This window comes from Prenolepis imparis, unplaced genomic scaffold (genome assembly GCF_030444845.1).
Source record: "Prenolepis imparis isolate NDT839.2.m4 unplaced genomic scaffold, iyPreImpa1.0 SCAF_13, whole genome shotgun sequence".
Taxonomy (NCBI): domain Eukaryota; kingdom Metazoa; phylum Arthropoda; class Insecta; order Hymenoptera; family Formicidae; genus Prenolepis; species Prenolepis imparis.
The window spans coordinates 11816964-11833748 of NW_028141171.1; the positions used below are offsets into that span (position 1 = coordinate 11816964).

Consider the following 16785-nt stretch of genomic DNA (forward strand, 5'->3'; position numbering starts at 1 on the left):
TAACGAGAAACTGCTTTTAATAAAAAACTGTATTATTCTCTATGCTGTTGTTAGTGTTATCCGCGCACGTGGTAGATTAATCCGCGATATATTTCTCTCTACCAACGTCTTTTATTTTCGATGATTTTTCTGTCCGATCATTTGCCGTGCTAATTTGAGTGCAATAACGCCCACATATAATATCCGCGCGTGAAGAGTATAATTGCATTGGAATCGGTATATGCAGATGAGTTCCAAACTAGATTCCGTTTTTCATCGATGAAGTTAATATTACGAGATAGTACGGGCATCTTGGTAAACCGAGGGGAGCAGGGATAACGAACTTCTGCAAGATGTTACTGAATTTGCCAGTTCCGTAGCCTCGGGGTGAACCGAGAGCCGCTATACGGTGATTAAATTTCTTAGTTGCACGATGAGTTGTTTTATAGGAAATTTAAACTGAGACTCAAGGTTGCCCGTCTTGCAGAATCGCTGTATTCAATATACTTCGTAGGTATCGTTCTTCCTTATTGCCGTCCCGACTCGTTATTATTATCGTTGTTCAGAAAGTTTCCTGCAGGCTATAGTAAAACGGCAACGCTTTAGATTATCCATAAAATTGCATTCGCGTCAATTCGAGATCTTGCGATTTAGCAACGTATCTTTAGTACCTTAGACCTTAGATAATTCTGCAGTAGAATCTGTTAATATTTCGTGAAGAACGATTATCATCCTTGTATGGCTCATCTGACATTCTATAAAAAAATTGTTCGTTATTAGAATTATTTTATTTACATTTAATTAATTAATAATTTTATTTTCGATGTGTTTGAATTGTTTTAATATCATGAAAGAATTAGCCACGAGCAAAAGAAATTTTTGCTGGTTATCGTTGCAGTTAATGAGGTTATAATGAATGCGATGAATGTTTGTCTTGCTTTAATTAACGCGTGCAGTAAATTACAGGAACGCTGACACGGATCTGATTAAAATCAAAATCTTGCAAGAACAAAAGTAAACACTATCTATGCAGGCGGTCCTGTTTATCTTTTCAGAGGAAATGATAAATATTTATGCGGAACATTATTTATATATACCTACCTAACAATAGCTTTGTTAATAATCAAGATTTAATTTTAACGAAGCAGAAAAGAGACGTGCAAATAACATTTACTTTTTTTAATAGGAAAAATAATACTTTTTAATTATTATAAAAGTCTATTTTAATTAAGTCGCCTCGATTTGTTGGTTTAAAAATGAATAGTTAACGATAAATGATAAATTTTATTTTTCACAAATATTTCAATTGAACGGTTTAAAATAAAAAGATGTCAGGCACGACAATAATATTTCTGACATTGAAATTTGGAGGAGCACAATTGTTACAACTCTAACTAAGTCCAAGTAAAGTATAACATGTTTAGGATTGTAATAAAAAAATATTTGTATGATATATAAGATAATGAATATTATTTTAGTGTACTTACCTATTTAATATATTAATGGTGCCAAATATAAACGTCTTCGGTATTTATTTTTCATGAAAACTAACGAAATAATAAAAATTAATATATATATTGCCTAACTCTCATTTTAAAAAACCAACAGAAAAGAATGAGTTTAAAAAAATTTGTCATATATAATAACATATATATATAATAGCTAAAACTAATTTTAAAAAATTATATTTATGCTGTTTAACTAACAAGAAAATCATATATATATTTTTACAATCTATGCATGTATTATTATATAAAAAAAAACGTATATCCTCCTAAAATATTTTCTTAAGAATATTTATGTGAATATACTTTTATATACTATGAAACATTGTATATATCCCCGTTCTGTTTTTTGTACAAAGAACATCGAAAACAAAAAATTGACAAAGGTAAAGAGAAAGACGAAGATGCATCTTTGTACATCGGTTTATTATTATAGCGGTATTTTGACACTGGTTATTTTAAGAAAGATAATATTTAGCCTCTTCGCTATTTATCTACCTCTTTCACACTCTTTCTCTTTCTCTCTTCCCCCCTCCCTCTCTCTCACTCACTCTCTTTCTCTCGCATGCATTCTCTCTTTCGTTTTTGTATTTGTTAAGAAGTCTTGACGGCTCACCAAGCTTAGTGGAATTAAGTATGGAAGCAATATTTCTGTACATCCCGTTTTGCTGCATTCGAGAATGGTTTTTTGGATTAGCCTTTTTCCTTTCTTTCTCGCTTTTTCTCTTACACACTTCATTTTTCGCACACGCACACATCGTTCGATAAAAGTTCTTTCGCTTAACACTTTCGATCTCGCTTTCGGTGTCTAGTTTTATCGTTCAAGCATACTATTTGCCACCGCAAATTTTTCGCATCCTGCTCTATCCCTTTCCACTCCCCCTTCTCCTACATTCTGCATTAATTTGGCGCTGTCCTACCTGTTTCTCTACCATGTTCATGTTTTTCTATTCTTTTGCTAGCCTTATATGCTCTCTTCCTACTTTTATTACACTCTCGCACTTTATTTCAGTCACAATATAGTCTTCTCAGAAATTGAGCGTACCGCGAAGAATCAAACTCTTGAAACGCGGCATGTAACCATTATTATTGTCACTATGTCCAATTTATCGGTCTGCTCCCAGCCAATTAATGAAATCGGTAAGCCCGCTTGTTCGCGAATATTGCCACTCGATTATGACACGTCTGCGATGACGAAGTATGTGCGATACCGAAGACGTTAGAAAATATCAAGCACTAATGTCGCGAATTTGGCAGATAGATTAGACTTCTCTTACCTCGTTTAGCTATTTTCATTTGTGCGTCTCTTTTTATAATTGGCATTTATTATCAAGAAGGTCTCGCGCGAAACATCGATCGGCCGCGATGTACGATTCGAAATTGTGTCGAATTTTTCGCACGCAGCTTTTTCCCCGAGTTTTTGGTATGTAGCATGCATCCTATATTTTTCGGTGGACGACGTGTGTTACAGAACTCCAAATGTGTTTGTATATGTCAAAATCCATATGAAATGGCGCGGTGATCCTCGTTCGTGCTTTTAAGGTCTTGGTTACAGCGCTTGACGTCTACATCTCCGTTGTTGATGGAGTTTGAACAGTGTTATCTTCGGATAATTTTCACCGGATAGAATATACCGATATCGACGGTATCGATCGATTGAAATAATTTTGAGTCATTCGTGATTTGCAAAAAAACTCGATAAGCAAGATTAACAGATACATGATTACAAAAACTAATTTTATAAGTAACATTTTTTTTCTTTATATCCATCTTTCTTTAATATTATGAATATTTTTCTTTAATTATTAATTTTATGAAAATTAGATTCTCAATGTTGTCTGCCTCTCTCTTTTATTATTTACAGAAGTTTCAAATGATCGTTGAATAATTTGTTATTTTTGCAAGATATTGCTTCGTAATCCGCAACGTATTGGCGGTTTCCGAAGCGATACGGATTAGCTCGGAGTATCTCGTTCCCAACTTCGACGTTTAGTCGCCCGTTCTCTTCTCCATGGTTTCCGCAGTCAGGGGATGCTTCCAACTTTCTGATTAACACTTCAGTTATCGTGCTTGGCAGATCCATTTAGATCTCGTCACAATAACAAGATGCGCGCCTTTGATGAGCGATATATTGCGCTTGCTACTTGAAAATTTTTCTCAGACACACGTCGATCAGCCGTAACTTGCTTCGTGATTGTTGAGGCAGCGTCGTCGATGCTTCTCGGTCGCGATTCTCGATGTCCAGTTGCCTGTCCCTTTCGAACAGACGAACATATTCCGACTCGGGTCACCAAAGCTCCGCGGTAGGCGTGAGAGTGTGCACCTCGATATTTTCGTGGCGATGATACCGGTCGGTCCGGTGCACGGTTGCTCTTCGCGAAAGGACGACGGTCAACGCCGCGACGGCGCCGAGAGCCGCGCCGACCAACACCAACATCCCGGGATGAGCACCGGCGGACAGGGCCTCGGACACCCTCGCCCGGCTGTTGAGTTCCTCCGCTATCGTTTTCGAATCGTCCGATACCGCGTTCTCCTTGGTCGAGTTCGCCGTTTTGCCCGAGTACCTCTCGATCGTTGTTTTTCCTTCCGCGCGCGAAGTCGCCGACGAAAGAATCTCGCCGACACCTGACGCGGCAAGTTTGCTCGTTTCGTTTTTCCGCGTCTCGCCATCGGATCGGTTATCGAAAGTTTGCGGACGCAATTCCGCGTCTTCCGTCCCCATAATGGATAGCTTGGGGTCGTGCGGCGCTCGAGAGGCCGACGAGATGACGGCGTGCTTGATTAAATTCTGATCCATCGAGATACGATTTGTTTTATCGCCCTTTCGTCCCGGTTCCCTGCTCGTTCGCGTCGTGATTGACGACGTTACGTTACGGAAGGACGTCGGCGCCTCGTAGATTCGCGGCGGTTTTTTGGGTATTTTCGTCGTGGCAGCGGTTTTCGCGGACGAGAGAACATTCGAATCAGCTTCGATTTTTGATTCGATTTTCGTGTTTATGGGAAATAACGCTGGAGGACTCGTGATGTTGCCATCAGAATTTGTATCTTTGATATTGGAAGACGCTGTGACGTTTGACTGATCAGTATGCGATGTATGTTCGAGCGTGAAGACGACAGATACGGTAATCGAGGTGCTCGCCGTTGCCGTCGTGATGGTTCCCCCGATCGTGGAAATGAAATTCGGCGGTGGTGGCAGCTCGTGCAAAAATAATCCGGCCAATTTCCGCGGACTGAAACATCGAGCCGGCTGGCTCGATTGTTGATTCGATTCGCGGTGCTGTCGAATCCATTCGCCCAACCAGTAGAGATCCCCCGTGCAATTCCAGTTGTTCTTATCGAGCCTAAGCACGCGCAGTTGCGGCAACATAAACGCGAGGTCGGATCTAATGGTGCTGATGTTGGTCTCCGAAAGATTCAGTTCTATCAGGCTCTTGCAGGCGGACAATGCAGCGTCATCCGCCAGTAATTGTCCCGCAAGAACCGGGCTACGCGACACGTCTAACATTATTAGTCTCTCCGGGGTCGGTACAGGGAACGCCATATCACTTTGTTCTTCCTGGTGTCGTTGAAGCGACGTTAGACCTGACATCCGGAGCTTGGCCAGATTATTCGGCCCACTTAAAGTATTAGTTGATAACGCCTTGATAGGATTATCGGATAGATCCAGTTCGGCGAGCAGGGGCAGTTGACCGAGTGCGCCCACTTCGATCTCGCTAATATTATTATCGTTCAATGTTAGCGATCGTAGGCTATACAATCCACCGAGATCGTCGAGTTTTAGCACGGTTATCGCGTTTCGTTGAAGCTTAAGTATCATGAGACTGCTTGGCAAGCTTCCTGGTACTTTCGAAAGTGTGTTTCCAGATAAGTCGAGCTCCTCTAAAACCTCCAGTCGCCCTAAAGCGTCGTTTTCGATATCCGTCAGACGATTATCAGCGATATCCAGCATACGTAGCAGAGGATAACTATCCAAGTCGCCGCTGCGAATAGTAGTCAGTTTGTTACCAGCAAGTCTGAGCGCTCTGACTGATCTTGTTAAAGCGGCTGGAACTCTCGCCAAGCCAGTTCGTGATGCGTCTACCGTCTCCAATCTTCTTCCGGTACCCAGTAATAGAGACACGTCTCTCTCTTTTAGTGGATTTTCCGCGAGTCTTAGAACAGATAGTCCTGGTAACGGTTGCAGCGTTCCTGAAGCCGCTCTGGCCAATCCATTTCGCGAAACGTCGAGTTCCCTCAATCTGTCGAGACTTTCGAACCATCTGGCACCTAAAACTTGTAACTGGTTACCGCTCAGATCGAGTTTCTGCAGGGAATATAACGGCGTAAGTGCGCTATCCGGCAAGTCTGCCAACCTGTTGTCCGACAGATCGAGAAACTCCAGCCGGTTCAAACCGCGAAACGCGTTCTCGTCCACTATACCGATCGCATTTTTACGTAAACTCAAACGCACGAGCCCGATGAGCGTCCTAAAAGAACCGACACTAATATTCGATAACGAGTTATCCGATAAATCGAGGCATGTCAGCTCGCTCAGATTCATCGAGTGAATCATCAGCATGTCCGTTACTCGCGGCAAATTATTGCACGACAGATTTAGCGATCTCAAGCGTTCGAGACCGCGCCACGACGTGTTCAACGATACCAACGAACAATTTGTCACCGCGAATTCGATTAGATACGGTAGTGTTTCTGCCGTTACGTCCGCCAGTTTTTCCGACGTTGTATCGTTCGTCCCCGACGTCTCGTTCACTTTGAGATTATCCGGAGTATCGATCATCCCGAGATTGTTCACTAGATCGGCGGTCTCCAGCTCGTCCAGGAGAACAGCGACATCCGTTCCCTCGGCGTTATTCACCGAGAAACTTCTCACTCCCACGGGTATTTCCGATAGACCGGGTACGCGTCCACGACACGTCACGTCTAACAAAATCGGCGCAAAGTCGTTCTTCCCGATACCATTCTGGTGATGACACTCGCAGAGGTCCGGACAGGCGGAACCGCTCGCCATCAAGGCGAGCAGCACTAACGGAAGCCACATCGCTTCCAAGGCGACGTCTTCACATCTCGTCCGCTGTCCGGTGGGATCTCGCGACGCCGTTCGTTTGCTCGCGGGCAAAGTGACGAGACGACGACGATAGAATCGAGGAGAATCGCGACAACGCGTGCCGCGGATTCATTTATGGAGCGGAATTGATGTTGCACGACCGACGTTGGTGGCTATCAACGATGATGGATGCCGCCAAAAACGTTATATAAATTATATATATGTGTATGTATATATAATATATATATACGAATGCCAATACCGGCGAGTACTATCGGTCTCATCGAACGTGATGTCCATACGAAGGACTGACAAACACTGCGGCGCTCGCGACTCGTAGCTGCACCCGCCACCCTCCGCGCGTCGCTTCTTTCCTCTTCTCCTCTCCACCCTGCACATTTCATCTTCCTACCCTTCCGCCGGCTTCTCTCCCTCTCGCACCCTCATCTCGATCCCCTCTATCTTCCGACACTCGGCTGTGTGCCGCCACCTACATAGCCATTCCACCCTCTTCTACCCTACGTATATTCTCTCTTTCTCTTCCACCCTCTTCCCTCTCCTCTCTTTCTCTTTATATATATATATATATATATATATATATATATATCAGAGTCCTGTATACATATATATAACTGCCATCACTACTACCACCACTGGCCTCGCCACCACCGGCAGCCGTCGCTTTTGCTCTCGAACTCGATAAGAGGCGCGAGCGCGCTTGCGTCCTCTGACAGCGTACTGACGCGTAGAGCCGGTATTCTATGATTTCACCAACTATCCTTGCTACTGGCCGACTCACTAACTGCTGCCCAGCAAACTTTTCTCACTTTTGTAAATGCTGCTTTCTGTTTGGATTTATTTTTTCATCTATTATCTGTTTTCTTTAAAATTGCAACTATTTCGGATGTATTCGCTCTTACATCATTTTTAACAAAGTTAAAAATACATAAAAGACAATATTCTTGCTGAAGAAGTAGTTTCTTCTATTTCTTCATGCCTATTTTGAACGATAAAATATTTTACTGCTGTCTGTACATGTGTTCGATAGTTCACGATTTCTTGCCAGATAAATGGGGTAAAAGAATACATATATCAGAGCTATAAAAAATTAATTGTTATCTTATACCGTTTCGTTTGCTTGGATATTTAATGCAATTAGCCAAGTAGCCAAAGTAGCATGTGGTTTCACCCTCATTCTTGGAACAACCGCGAAGAGGTCACGTTCTCGGAAATATTATAGATACTCGTTAAGACAATAAGCACGCACTAAGTTACTAATCCAACTAAAACTTTGCCGGCAGTTTCATGAGTTTTAGTCGCTAGTCAGCTTTCTTAGATTCGATTCGCGTGCCGAGGTTACGGAGGCGCAAAGATGCAATTCTCACGAGATAAGGTGAAAGGTCAGATAATATCTCTGCACGTGTATATCCTGTACATGCCAAGCGCAATACTATTTTATTATGCTGTATAATATAATATTAATTATACTAACTACAGTATATATAATTAATATTATATTATAGTATATAATAATATTAATTAAAACATATATAACATAATATGATATATAAAAAATATGATATTTGTTATATTTTTTCATATGAAGTTTTTCATTTGCCGGATTAATTAATTTTAATATTGAGAGAGGATAATAATCAAAGTTTTTTTTTTTCATTGACATTCTCGCAAAATGCGTAGTCGTATTTTAATATCAGCGCTTTTTTCGCAAATATTTTCGATATTTTCTTTGAGCATTGATATTGCTAGAAATGCTTATATCCGATATTTTTAGCAAAAGAAAATCATAGTTTATATTTATACATGTATAAATTGCATCGTGCTTCGTGAAATAAACACATGCGCGTATGAATATACGCTAAGTCTAACTAGTCCAGTTCGTTGAGAATACGAATGTTTTCGAGTATCATAAATTCGTGGCTCTCTGTTTGTAATCCCTGCGGTATCACCGTATTACTTGCTGAACCTAGCCGAGCAATCGAACCACCAATGATCTCGGTGTATAACCGACCCGGGCATTTTCTATATACTATATCGAGTCGCTGATCACACTGACACCGTTACCATTACCACAGAGGTTAAATGCTTGAGCCGCCAGACTTAAAGAGAGATTTCTAGCGACTTCGGCGCTCGATGAAACGGTAATCGCGGCTATCTTGGGATATTGGCGCGAAAGAAGCACAAAAAAAAACTAAAATGGCTATCTACTTGACCTCGCGAGAACCCATAGATAAATCATCGATTAAAGAAAATCTTCTGGGACGGAATAACAATCATTACCTGTCTTCTAGAAAAATATCGCGGTTCATTTTATGGATGGATTTGAAATAAACGTGCCTGGCATGCACAAAAATGATACAGATTTTTAGTTCGTAGCACTTCGCTGTGTCATAGATATAAATATTATATTCTGCAAAAAACGAAATGCGATTACACGGTGAAAATGAGTGCGAGAAACAGATCTCGTGCTTTTAATTTTAACTAGATTTTAAAATCGTTACATGCGTTATATGAAATAAATATTAAAAGAACAAATTAATATTTATTTTGTTCATTAATTCATTTTTGTTAAAATCAATGATTACATTATTAATAACATTTATCAATTTTTACCTTTGGCGAATTATTTTCGTAGATTTATCTTAGCTTCGGATATAAAAGCTTTTTGACAAAGGAGTTAAAGCGCTTATCCGAAAATGCGTTGTTTCGTTCAACATATGTAAACGATTCAATACGCGCGTCAACATCGACTCTACACATGCTCATTCTCGATTAAGTGCTCTGTAAATTGACCTGAAAAATCTGACGTCACTTCGGTGCCGGCAATTCCACGCGATGATTTAATCGCTCTAAGCGGCCATAGAATATCGATGGGTCGACATTTGCGATGCGACAATTTCACCAAATACCAGAAATTTTCAACTTTCCAAAGTGATTGATACGCCGTATTCAAGAAGTACGAGTAAACATTGTGATCATGCAGTCATTCCAATACTTTTCGGACGATTTTCACGGAGCACTCTACCTGATGCGCTGCGACGTTCAAACTTCTTCGCTCATTTAAGCATTATCGTGTGTATCTGTGTGTGTGTTTGTATTTCTACAATTTTTTTGGTATTTTCAAATATCCAACGCGTTTCGAGCATATCGAAAATCGATGTAATCGATTAGTTTGAAAGTTCAGATAAAATTCGAAATATTATACATCGCACAAGGGAACATATTCTTGCGAGAAATAATTTCAATAATTTATATTTTAAATTAATGTAATATTGCACTTTTTAGACGTCTTAATAATTAATTATGATATAGTTGTAACTGTTGAAAGAAACATGTAGAATTTATTTAATATATTTCTATATTATATAATATATTTTTATATTTTAACATTTGAGAATTAAAAGAAATAAAAAATAATCTTATCATTAACACAAAATCACGCAAGAATATAGATATATTCTGTATTCCCCATTATGACGTTGTTCGAATCTTTCGTGCTAGTTGTATAGGGTATATTTTTCGCTTTTGTTCGCAACACCTGATAACATCGTTTATAAAAGATATTAGCTTTACGCGAGTCATAAAACTAATAATCTGTCCGCAAAACGTATTTGGAATTATTCATGTGCGTGTCATTGTACGCGGAAGGGGTTGATTGCTGGGTGTAAGTGGACATTCAGTATGCGGTGGAAGAGTCGGGGTGGTGTAGAAGGAAGCGGCGCTTGATAAGGGAAATCTTCTTTCGAGCCTGCGGTGCCGACCGACATGTAATTTCCCTGGAATAGAGGACGGAATCCTGGCTCGGATACTACTGCCCGCACGGGTTACAAAGTTACTTTTACGAGAGTAGTGGGCAAATGTAAATGGGGCCGGTGTAACACGAACGAAGCGAGAGAAGCGACCGAAAAGGTAAAATGAGAGAAAGAGTGGAAGGAACGCGGGGACGGATGGTGAGAGGAGGACGAAGAAGTACAGGATGGAATAAAGGGGATGAGACTGTCGGAGTTTGTAATTGCAGCGGCTTTAACGCGCTGCTGATGGCCGATGGCACCCAGGACTGGGGTAATGGTCTGCACCAAATGTCTCTTCTTGTTAGAGAAGAAGGAAAGAGAGAAAGAGAGAGGGAGAAATGAGAGACGTTGGAAAAAGTACTCGAAGAGACATCGAGAGTGCCGGAGACACGTGGAGCCCCGCCGTTTTTTCCGCCACCGATTTTATGTGCTCCTTCCTTTCCCAATTGATATTTCTTTACCTTAGAATATCACGAATAAAACCCCGAAGATTAATCAATCCATTCTTAAAAAATATATCTATAATATCAAACTGAAAATGTTTGATTCGCGATGAAATTAATAACAGTTTTGATAATTCATTATCAAAGATTGATATAGGTTCTTTTTAAAAGAAAAAATTTTATTTTAGATTCACTAAATTTTATCATTGAATCCATCATGTTTTTATAAACGTATCATGTATCATGTGTTTTTTTATAAAAAGTATCATGTTTTTATAAACGTTGGTTTCAGTTTATTTTACGTCTTCGTTAAGCTTGATTGTCGGAGAGACTATTTTTATTGATATAGGGTATCGAAATTTGTACAGATATATTGTGGTCGTTGTTTTCCCGAAAATGTTGTTTGTGCGGTTCGTAAAATTTTTTCTCTTTGCATTCAGGTGAGGTTTCACAACCTAAAGTAGAGGAAAAGAGGAAGAGAGTTTAATTAATTTTTTTATTTATTCACAAACGCAATTTATCTTATATACAAAAAAACATGTTATTTTCGTTTCTTGTTTACATTATTAAAATATGATTGAGTTATTATTTTAGGATATATTTTATGAGTCAATTATATAATTTTATTATCTTGATTAGTTTTATTTGAAGAAGAAATAAAAATTAAGAAAATCTCGAAAAAACAAATTACTTGAGGTAAATTTACATTATTCTATTAACAATAGAAATAATCAAAGTCATGAAATTATATATGACATGTTTTATATATCTCATTATAATTTCGCAGACTTAATTTTTAATATTATGCTTCTTGCAATAAAGTTTAATAGAATACATATATAGAATAGAATATAAAATTTTGTTTACATATTCTCTTATGGGACACTTGTGTATATTTTCTGTACAATCAAAAATATGTTTTAATTTTGTATGTATTTCTAGATAGATTCTAAATCGAAATATCAGTCAAAAACGAGTATTTCAAAAAAGCCACTTTCTCATAAATATTTAAAGTACTCGATAGAATGTTTAAGGAAAAAAAGTTCTCTTAAGTTGCCTTCAGGATATTTATGTACAATTCATCACCCGAGAGAAAAAGTCTTTCTTCTGTTTTGCTCGAGCACTTAATCCGCCATTAGTTTAAAGAAACACTTACATTGCAAGCGTCTAATTATCGCGAATAGCGAACATTTAAAAAATTGACGGTCGAAAATGTGAATGATTTTCCGCACTCCAGCATTTAAATTCAACGCACGCTTTCGCTCACCGCCATTGATCGTTATTTCGATGTCAATTTCTCACGCGCCTCACCTACTGAAAGATTGATAAAGACAATTTAAGAGTCGAGAGCATCCTTTCTCCCCCGGCATCAATGCCAAGAATTCGCGTTGATCTTGCGATACTCAAGGAAATAGAAAATTCCTGGTCTCAAAGTAGGACGCCGGTCGGACGGGAACGAAAGGAACGAGGACGTGCTGGCGGACATGTGGTGGTTTTTTTTTTTAGATAGGGTTTACCGTGGTGGCAGAAAGTCATGACCAAGGACGATAACGGGTAGACTCGTAAACGTTGACTCTCGTATAACGCATTCTTTATATCCGCTGTAGATATATATATATCACGCTCATACAACTTCTAGTGTCCCGCTCGAAACGAGCCGGTCGGCCATTTTTAAGGGAATAGAAACGAATGCGAATGACTATTGCAATTCTGGAGGTAGATACATTGGTATATCCTTCTTTAGAGAGCAGCCTCGCGATCTCATTCGAACGAGATATGGCGCGCGCAGATCTTCCGTCGTAACCAAGATGGAGTTTTAATGCATGTATTCTACAGGACAAGAAGTAACTTCTACTATCTCGATGCGCAATGTCAGGCAGCAAAAAGCTAAACGACAAATGGCAAGTTGCAGTTTGCTGCAAACTAACTTTGTAAAATTAAACGTGTCTAACAATATTAGAATAACAATGATTATTGTTTTGTACATCGCATTACTATTAAATTGTTAGAAAAATGTTGTTTATATTATGAATGAGGAAAAAAGGAAATTATCTTGCTGTAACATTACACAAGTTTACGTTTATAATATATTATTTTAATTAGCAAATTAACGCTTTATATTATGACAGAAATCAGCTGATTTCTGTCAAAAAATTTGAGAACTGTGCAGGATGATGTCTCACAATCAGCTTTATGATATTTTGAACTTCTAATCAGTCTTACGACGCCTCTCATCTTGGCACTAGTAGTTAGTAAATCGCAACATTAATAAATGTAACATTGTTACATCAACGTGAGTAAATGCGTGCGCAGATTTTAGCACGTGTAATACGGGCGATTCGGAGCAGCCGAAACGCGAGACAGATACAAATGTGGCTGGAGATGAGTAAGAGAGAACAAAGGTGTCTGGGGGGTCATTTGATATCTCTAGATAAAATAGGACCGGCGGAATGGTCCGGAGATAAAGGCGAAGGTAAAAGGAAAACTGCGGGTCGCGTAGAGAAATGTGTGTCAGAAGGTATAGGGCTGTTCTTGTAGAGCTAAACGTGTACGCGCGCGTACAAGTTGAATCTTCCTTTTCTATCTTTCACAGAGACACGTCAAGAGATGCTCGGCATCTACTCGTAGAAAGTCAGAATAAGGGGTTACAAACGTTTATTTATACATTTATTTAAAACAATGCAAATAATAAAGAATATTTTAAGTCAAATCGTATAACTTTTTTGTGTATTAGAGATACGTGAATCGAGCTTTATATTTGCATTGCCGTATTGAACGTGAGGCGATATTAATACTAAATTTTAAAAAATAATTATCTTTGATGTTATAGTCTCATATTATACGACTATTTAAAGCTCTAAAATTTTGTAAATATTTTATGTCGTATAAAATATTTCTCTATTATTTTATTTTTTTTTATTAATCTTATATTTTTATATATAATTACATTATTTTATATAATAATCATTTAACATATTACATAATGTAAAATTACATTGATTATTCATATGCAATTTAACTTGTATGCGAGTAATAATCACTGTTTATACGCGTCTTTCTAGCCTCGTAACTTCCTCTCTTTTCATTCATTTGCAAGCATCCGCTGTTTCCGGTATTTTACATTTTTGCGGCTCCCACAATCGCTAGCAGAATCTGTAGAATTGAGAGCACCGGGTGAATCATGCTATTGAATGCAGCGCTGCCGCTGGCATCGAATTCTCACGAAAGGGTATTATTCCCGTTTCGTATTGCCATGCCCATTTGCTGTGCGCCGAGGCATTTTCTTTTGGCTCTCTTTACATGGACGAATATTACGTCCAGTAAACTATAGAATAGACTTTAACGGCGCTATTTTTCCAGTCTATGTATAAAATGCACTTAACTCCTTCTGATCGTTCCTAATACATTTATATTTACGTATTTCTATCGACCATAAACTTTGTGTTATACTTATTCATTGATTGATATTCTTCAATTTAATTGATGATTTGTACAACAATAATCGTTAAAGATAATAATAGTATGATTATTAATAATTATTTAAATTACAAATATAAGAAAAAAAAATTTTTAGCAACAAGAAAAATGTAACGATCAAAATATATATACTAAATTCAGAAAGATTTAATTTTTTTGTAATGTAAATCGAGCATATGATCTTTTTTTTAAATATGAGAGCATAGTTTGATATTCTGTGAAAAAGGAATCATTTAGTTTTTGTTTTTTACTGTAAATCCTGAATTGTTGTGTTAGGCTACGTCACATTTCAATTCAATTTACTTTTAAATATTTGTAACGTTAAAAGTTTGCATTAAAATGTAACATTACATTTACATTACATTACAATAAAAGAATAGTTACATGTATAATACGTATACGATAATTGCAAGAAAATTTCTAAAAATAAATTTGTACATAGTCCGACCGCGGGAGATTAGAAATGCTTGAAATGCTCTTTTATATAAATATATTTAAAAGATAATCATATTTTATTATATATTGACTATTTTATTATATGTATGTTGAGATTTAGAAGATAGGTTGTGTGTGAGTGTGCCTCAATATATTATTATATATATTTCTATTATTGCAATGCATTCATGTAGGTGTGAGGAAGAAAAGATTTTACGAATTGCCCTTCACTCTTGTTCTTCTCGAGTGTTTCCTGATTTCAGCAGTAGATTGGTCGAGAGCCATTTCGTGGCTGTTGGGTACTTGATGGATCTTTTGGGACACGTTTCCGGCGGTTTGAGCTTGTACATAGCACGCCAATCTCACTTGATTCCTAAGTTATATGATGTGTGCTACACATTCATAATGTTTATAACGTTATTTGAGCATAGTTTCATTATTCGAAAATTACATCTACAAAAAGAGTACAATTAAAAAATAAAAAAAATGTCTTCCTTTTTTTAAGGAATAACAAGTAATCTATCTTATTTTTTCCATAAAGAATAATTATGTTTCGATGTTACATGTCCTTTCATAATACTTTTTCTAAAAATCTAATATTAAAAAATGAGGAAATATTTTCCTAAATCAGAAATATTAGTTTTTAAAATTTACGTGTGTTTAATAGCTTGTTAAAATTTGTTTTTTTTAATTTTTTTAATTTTACTGTATGCTAAAAAAAATGAGCGATTATCATGAGCGAAATTTAATGATGAAATATGCTTTTACTCAATCCAAACATGTATTGTACCTCTTATTATACCATTGCGTGCACAGGCAGGAAATTACAATATAAACGTGATGTTTGGCGTTGCGTAATTGCTACGTCGAGAACAATTTGGAGAAAGCGTCATTGGTGGTTACCTGGCAGTGTGCAAATAGTACAGCAAATGGAAATACGCGTAACATTGTTCTCACGCATTTACATAGATTGCGCTATTTGCATTACCTTGTATTTCGTAGTTGTGCGCACCGATTGAAGACGGAAAACAAATTATCAATGAATATACACATCGATTGTTTACATTTATAGGAAAACGCCTCATTCGCCTCTGTGCAAAGAATCTATGGGTTAAATTTCTATAATAATTTTACTTTCTCTTCCTTAATGTCGTCAATTTTGGTTTTCAAATTACACATACAAATGAAAATATTATTTGTTCATAAATTTTCAACAGACGTATGACTTTTTTTCTAATATTCGAGTGTCTCTTTCTGGATGATGATTAACGAGAAATCGATTTTAATCGAGAAGTCGATAGATTTTGCTATTAAAATGTAACACAGCTGTGGCGGTGGAGCATGCTGTGTAATGTAGCAAGTGTGCATTCGCCAAAGTACATTACACACTGCATCTCATACATTCCGAGAAAGCATTATCGGTAGTCGTTGGAAAATACGCAGATAGTGAAACCGACTCACGTTGAGAATGTTGTAACTAGATGTTGTTGCTACATGCAATTCGCTTGGCAATTGTAACATATCTGCATTGTTAGTCCTCGAATAGACGAGTACGGCGAATTGTTCGGTGTGTCAGATAAATCTTAGTTCTAAGTCTAACTAAGTGATTCAAGTGGTGAGGAGATCTTTCTCCTCTTTACTGCAAAACCATAATATTTGGAAAGGCGTATGGAAAACGATCGTAATTAATTAGCGAGATTTTGTGCCAGTTAATGATATCATATTTTTATCAAATATTTTCTTTACCACAGAGATAATATTATTGTATTATGATTTTAGAAATTGCTTCGCGAGTTTGCATAGTTATCGAGTCTTTCTCTGAGACAATATCATTGAATTGTCGTGCAAATATGATAACGTGGTCGGATAATAACTCCGAAATTCTCGTACAGTATCGTATCTCTATTCTGTTTGAAAGAGAGAAACAAATATTTTATTGTAACATTGCTCTCTCTCTCTCTTTCTCTCTAACTATAAGAAGAAGAAGAAAATATTTGATCATGTCTGTTTTGTATTTTATATCCATAAATTAAATTTTTGAAGGGAGAAATCAGTCGGTGATGTTTTTAAATGTTTTTAAATGAGAGATCAAT

At 37.6% G+C, this 16785-nt stretch overlaps 2 protein-coding genes across 3 annotated transcripts in view; one reads left to right on the plus strand and one right to left on the minus strand.

The window, feature by feature from the left end:
• Timeout (circadian regulator timeout) overlaps positions 1-16785 on the plus strand; it is a 101023-nt gene that overhangs the window by 32158 nt on the left and 52080 nt on the right. The gene's annotated exons all lie outside the window — the stretch shown is intronic.
• LOC145944262 (uncharacterized) lies at positions 3099-6833 on the minus strand. Its single transcript, XM_083052494.1, has one exon. The coding sequence runs from the start codon at positions 6520-6522 to the stop codon at positions 3772-3774; it is 2751 nt and encodes a 916-aa protein (XP_082908620.1). The 5' UTR covers positions 6523-6833; the 3' UTR covers positions 3099-3771.

Coding starts and splice junctions, on each gene's coding strand:
- LOC145944262 (XM_083052494.1), bottom strand. CDS start 6,522: ATGTGGCTTCCGTTAGTGCTGCTCGCCTTGATGGCGAGCGGTTCCGCC.